Source organism: Sinocyclocheilus grahami, unplaced genomic scaffold (assembly GCF_001515645.1).
Source record: "Sinocyclocheilus grahami isolate Dianchi unplaced genomic scaffold, SAMN03320097.WGS_v1.1 scaffold102.1, whole genome shotgun sequence".
Classification (NCBI taxonomy): Eukaryota; Metazoa; Chordata; class Actinopteri; order Cypriniformes; family Cyprinidae; genus Sinocyclocheilus; species Sinocyclocheilus grahami.
Genome location: NW_015505281.1, coordinates 2073409 through 2078697, shown reverse-complemented (window position 1 = coordinate 2078697; position 5289 = coordinate 2073409). Strand labels below are relative to the sequence as shown.

Here is a 5289-nt window from a genome sequence, read left to right as displayed (position 1 = left end):
AGGCAGGGACTTGGTAGTAAGACTTTGCCATACTCCCTGCATCCCTGCAGGCGCTACTTCATCGAAGCTGGTTTGCGCCCGGCCGGATGCGCTTTTATGCTTTCTGGTGCTTACGTCACCCTGCTCGTGATGTCTCGCTGCTCCATTGGACGGATTTGACACATGCTTCAGAACGCGGTCACGCAAGGGCATTCCCAAAGTGACTCGACGCAGCGTCTCATTCCCTTGGGGAACCATGGTTACATACGTAACCTAGAGACGATTTACAACATTAAAGAAATCCTTTATTTATAACATGTACATGAAAAATCTAAAAGATTAGACACAACTATGGGACACGGTCGTGCAGCAGCGAGCAACAGTGAAAGCAACCTCAAGGTTGTAAATGTGTGAAATTGTATAGGGCCCCATTCCTGTATTTTGCCTGGGGCCCCCAAATCACTAAATCCGCCCCTGATTATGAGCAGTACTTTTCATGATCATAAGCACTTATCAGTCAGGTGCAGCGATTACTGAATTAATGTGACTCACTTACTGAGCTTCTGTAACTCAAATGCTTGACCGTTGTTTAAATAACATTTTAAGACTTAGTAAAATTGCAGTACATGCATTTAATGTCAGCGTAGCCTAGATGCAAGCTTCAGTCTGGCTTGGGTGTGATCTACAGTCTATGGGTGTGATGTGCTAATATGACTAAAGCACAGAAGTTACCCAATTTCGCAACGTCTAGTTATGACAACACTAAACATGACGATTTTGTCCCTCCTTAAGGAAGAAGTCAAAAAGAGAAAGAGAAACCAGTTCCACTGCAATCACAACTTCACACAGTCAGTGGGCTGAAGTCACAACTTGAGTACAGTGTTCTGTTTTGTTTGTACCCACCTGTCATCATGGGTAAGATGATTATTATCCTGAGCTAAATAATACCTTAATTAATAGGATACTTTGATAGTATAGCAATACATTAATGTTTTAAATTAATTATTTACAGACTTTTTTAAAGGCCTTCAGACGATTCTTACCATGTATTTTCTAGCATGCATTTATGGAGACATCATGAAAATAGACACCACCGGTGCATCAGAGGTAACAGCAAAACAGGACAAATTAACCGTAAAAGGTAGGCCTATGACTGTTTAACTGGTGTGTTAGACCAGTAACTTAAGTTACATGTATTGCGATTTATATCAACAAATTCCATTCAAAGGTGTCGAGGCTTCCAATAAACTGGCTGAGCATGATCTGGCCCGAATGGAGCAGTATAAGAGTAAGATCATCAAAGTTGGTACAGCAAAGCAGATGGACCCGGCTGTGATTGCTGCCATCATATCCAGAGAGTCCAGAGCTGGAGCTGCTCTAAAGGATGGATGGGGCGACCATGGCAATGGCTTTGGCCTCATGCAGGTTGATTAGAAGAACTGATTTACTTGAAATAATCTTAATATGGGGTGCATAAGACACATATAAGATGGTAGGCTGTTTAGTCTAAATCTGGAATTTAAATAGACACACTAATGATAGATAATCCATGCAAAACATTTTTGCCACTGAAAAAGCATTAAAGTTATATATTATTTTACATATAGGTAAACGTTATAATAAGCATTCTTTGGCCTTTTTGCAAACAGGGACAGTTAATGACAAAGAATATTTCAGGATAGTTGGGAGGGATCAAGAAATTACACAAGCCAGTTTCAAACCAAATTAATGTAACATGTCAAAGCGTGTTCACTGCAAGCCATGCCTCCATATAATGTGCAAATCTGAAAACTTGTTTGTGTCACATTAAAAGTAGATGCTGTTCTTTTTTCATTTATTGTGTAAACTGGACTTTTCCCAACTTCCCTTTTCAAAGCACTGCAGCACTACCTTTAACTAGCTGTAGGTTAATATTAAATTGTTCTCTTCATTGCTTATGTTTCTTTTCAGGTTGACAAACGCTACCACAAGCTAGTAGGTACATGGGACAGTGAGGAACATCTCACACAAGGGACTGGGATACTCATTGGCTTTATTAATGACATCAGAACAAAGTTTCCCCAGTGGACAAAAGAGCAATGCTTTAAAGGTAAAGTTGGGATACTCTCAGAGACCACAAATCAACTCTAATTAAGACCTTAATTAACTCACAGAATTAACAGAGGTGCATGAGTGCATGAGGCCTTGATTTTCAGTTTTCATGATTTTTATTGATTTACTGAATTTGGTTATAAACAACTGAAGATTAGAAGACTTCACAAAACTTTTAGAAATAATTATATAAGTATATCTTTTCAGAGCATAAAATTAAATGCATTACTGTAAATATTATGTCAGTACTTGGTTTGATTTCATATCTCAGTTGTGGTATAATATCTGTTTCAGGGGGAATATCAGCTTACAATGCAGGAGTAAAGAACGTCCGTACGTACGAGCGCATGGACGTGGGCACCACCGGCGGTGATTACTCCAATGATGTTGTTGCCAGAGCCCAGTGGTTCAAAAGCAAGGGTTACTGAAGAAAAACAGTTATAATTCTACTTTTTGTTCATTCTGACAATTGTTCACTGTTCTTTATTTTGTTTTGTATTTGTTTGGATGAAATAAAATGTCTTTCATGTAACACATACAGTATATCTAATGTCTTTCTAAATACATATTACAATTGTTTAAATCACAAACAAATCAGATTTGGATGGTCTCATTTCTTACCTAATACAAGGACAACTTACTGTTACTAGCCGGCACTATCATTTTATGCCTAATTGCTTATAACTCACAAACCATACATACTAGAATTGAGTCAACAAATTCAGTCTATTCTTTTATATTTTTTACTTAAAATTTGTTTGTTTATTGTTTTAGGCTCTTTGAAAGTGCTTTTCAGAGGATGACTGCCAAATTTGATCAAATTCTGGCTATTGGGGGCCATAGTTAATCCTACAACCATTTGATAAGAAAAGTTGAAATTTGGCATGCTTTTACAGTGGTACAAGTGCTAAGATTTCCCACTAAGTTTCATTTTATTTCTCTTCACTTCCTTCTTTGCCTGCAGCTGCAAAGTTAGGGCTTTCACTTCTATCTAGTAGATTCATCAAAAGATATGGTTAACATTTTCGAGGTGTATGAACTATAAAGCACCTGATAAACCTGTTCACTTATCATTTACCAGCTAGGGTGTGCTCTAATAATAAGACATAAACAAAAAAGGAAATTCAAAATTTTGTAACCTTACAATCCCACATAGCTAATGATCTTGGCACGAATGTGGCCTCAAGCTGGCACTGCTGCCTTCCTGTCAGCAATGGTGTGCAACTTTTCAGCCAGAGCTGGGCCATGTGTGGCAATGATGGCACAGTATGGATCACGGCAAACAACATGAGGGTCGATTGTTGATGGGAGGAGTGTGGCCCAGATGAATCCAGTGATCATGTGGCTCAAATCAGGCTTGTGACCTGACAGCATATTACGTGACATGGTAAACAAAATAAAATAAGATATTGCATAATAATGGTTAAATGATCTTACATATCTTGCCATATTCACATTAAAAATGCCTCATATATTGTTCCTGGCTTTCAGTCACATGACTGGCATAAAGGCCTGCAGAGCAAAACATCCACAGAGCTGCTGGCCTGCCAATTATTTAGATCACCTCTAAAAAGGAGAAAAACAAAGATGCGTGAATAAAACAGCGAGACACTCTAAAACTCTTAAGATGAGAAAACACATAATGCCCTAACACAAAGACATTAAAATATCAAATTCTGCATAGACCTAATTAGAATGCATACAGGCAAGCAGATTAGGCCAGAATATGAACGCAATGTGCTATGGTCTTCTATGGGAAAACGCTTAGTGCGAAACTTTGTGCATTGCATTCATATTTTGGTTTTATTTGTTTGCCTGTAAATTACACGTGTTTCTACAGACACACCCAAGAGCAGAACAGCTCTAGTGTTTTCAGCAGCACTGATTACAACACGGTTACAGCTGTAGAGATGCAAGCTTTGATTCCAAATGTACAAAATAAGATACGGTGCCAATGGTGAAACTTTTAGATGCTTCTTCTAATGCAATGTCTTGTTCCCTTAACTTCAGGTATCCAGAAATGATATCTGTAATTGTCTTTGAACAGGAGTCACCTGCAGTTTTCCTAGTGGAAATGTAATTACTGATATTAAAATAAACATTTTTTTTTAAATGATGCCATAATAGTCTATAATACAACAGATCAGATTAAATACAACACAGCAATAATATACACAATGGCCTGAAGAAAATGGGTGTTCATTCAAAGAAGGTTTTCCTATGAATTAATTAGTAGAACAGTCCATTTCTCCTGTGCATTTGTGTCCCTTTGTTTCTGGAGAAAGCAGAATGAGAGCCGGCTCGCATTCCACAAGGTTGTAAATGTATCGGGTTACCATGAAACCAGGGTCTTGTTCGGCGTCCTGGGGTGTTACAAAGTATTTGTGAAATCTAGCTAACAAAATATATATTGTGTGTTGGAGTGTTCCAGACGCTACACTTATAACAAGAATTATTAATTTTACAAGTGTTGATATCTTTACAGTAATTCTTATTCTGTGTGATTAGATGTGACATAGCTTGCCATATCCATATGGCTCTCTTGTCTGCAGGCCCTGAATGCAGCTGCAAAACAATAGGTTATTTGCGTAACCCCGGATCTCTGACAGCATTAAATATGATGCGATTTCAAGTTTTCCTTTTTCTTTGGAGTGTTACAAGCTGATTGTGCATAGATAAGATCCCTGAAGTTGCAAAGACTAAAGTCTCAAAACCAAAGAGATATTCTTTATCAAAGTTAAGACTCTGCCACGCCCCCCTAAAACGGCTCGTTCTAACACGCCCCCACATATCTACCTCACTATGTGGAAATATTTGCATAATGCAGCCCAAATGTTCACGCAAAGAAAGAAGGCGTGGTTTCAGTAACCGTAGTTAGTGTTGAAGCAGCATGTCAGGGAGATGCTGTGTGTTTCTAGGCGAAAGCAAAAGCACTTTATTTGGCCATCCGAAAGTAGATGCATTTATGAATCTTTAAGATTACTTACAACAGAACATCAATACATTTTAAGGACCACCATTTCGTGAACCTAGGAGAGGAGGTAATTCTGACTTTGCTATGACAATCTGGCGCTTCTGAAATGGCTACTGTTTTGTTATTAGTTTAAGTATTTGCTATTGACTGTTCAAATGCGGAGTTTTCCGCATCGTGTGTGTATGTGTGCAAGAGAGAGAGAGAGAGAGCGGTGTGTGTGTGTGTGTGTGTGTGCGTGCGAGAGA

General features: G+C 38.5%; 1 protein-coding gene across 3 annotated transcripts; it reads left to right on the top strand.

The window, feature by feature from the left end:
* The first annotated feature begins 782 nt into the window (after window positions 1–782).
* Window positions 783–2592, top strand: lygl1 (lysozyme g-like 1). Of its 3 annotated transcripts, none has more exons than XM_016276428.1 (5): window positions 783–894; window positions 992–1120; window positions 1208–1404; window positions 1930–2068; window positions 2365–2592. In XM_016276428.1, the coding sequence occupies exons 1-5, from the start codon at window positions 891–893 to the stop codon at window positions 2496–2498; spliced, it is 603 nt and encodes a 200-aa protein (XP_016131914.1). In that variant the 5' UTR covers window positions 783–890; the 3' UTR covers window positions 2499–2592. The 3 variants fall into 3 exon arrangements, with proteins under 3 accessions (XP_016131914.1, XP_016131915.1, XP_016131916.1); XM_016276429.1 differs by having other exon boundaries at window positions 784–894; window positions 1004–1120; XM_016276430.1 differs by having other exon boundaries at window positions 785–894; window positions 1037–1120.
* The last annotated feature ends 2697 nt before the right edge of the window (window positions 2593–5289 follow it).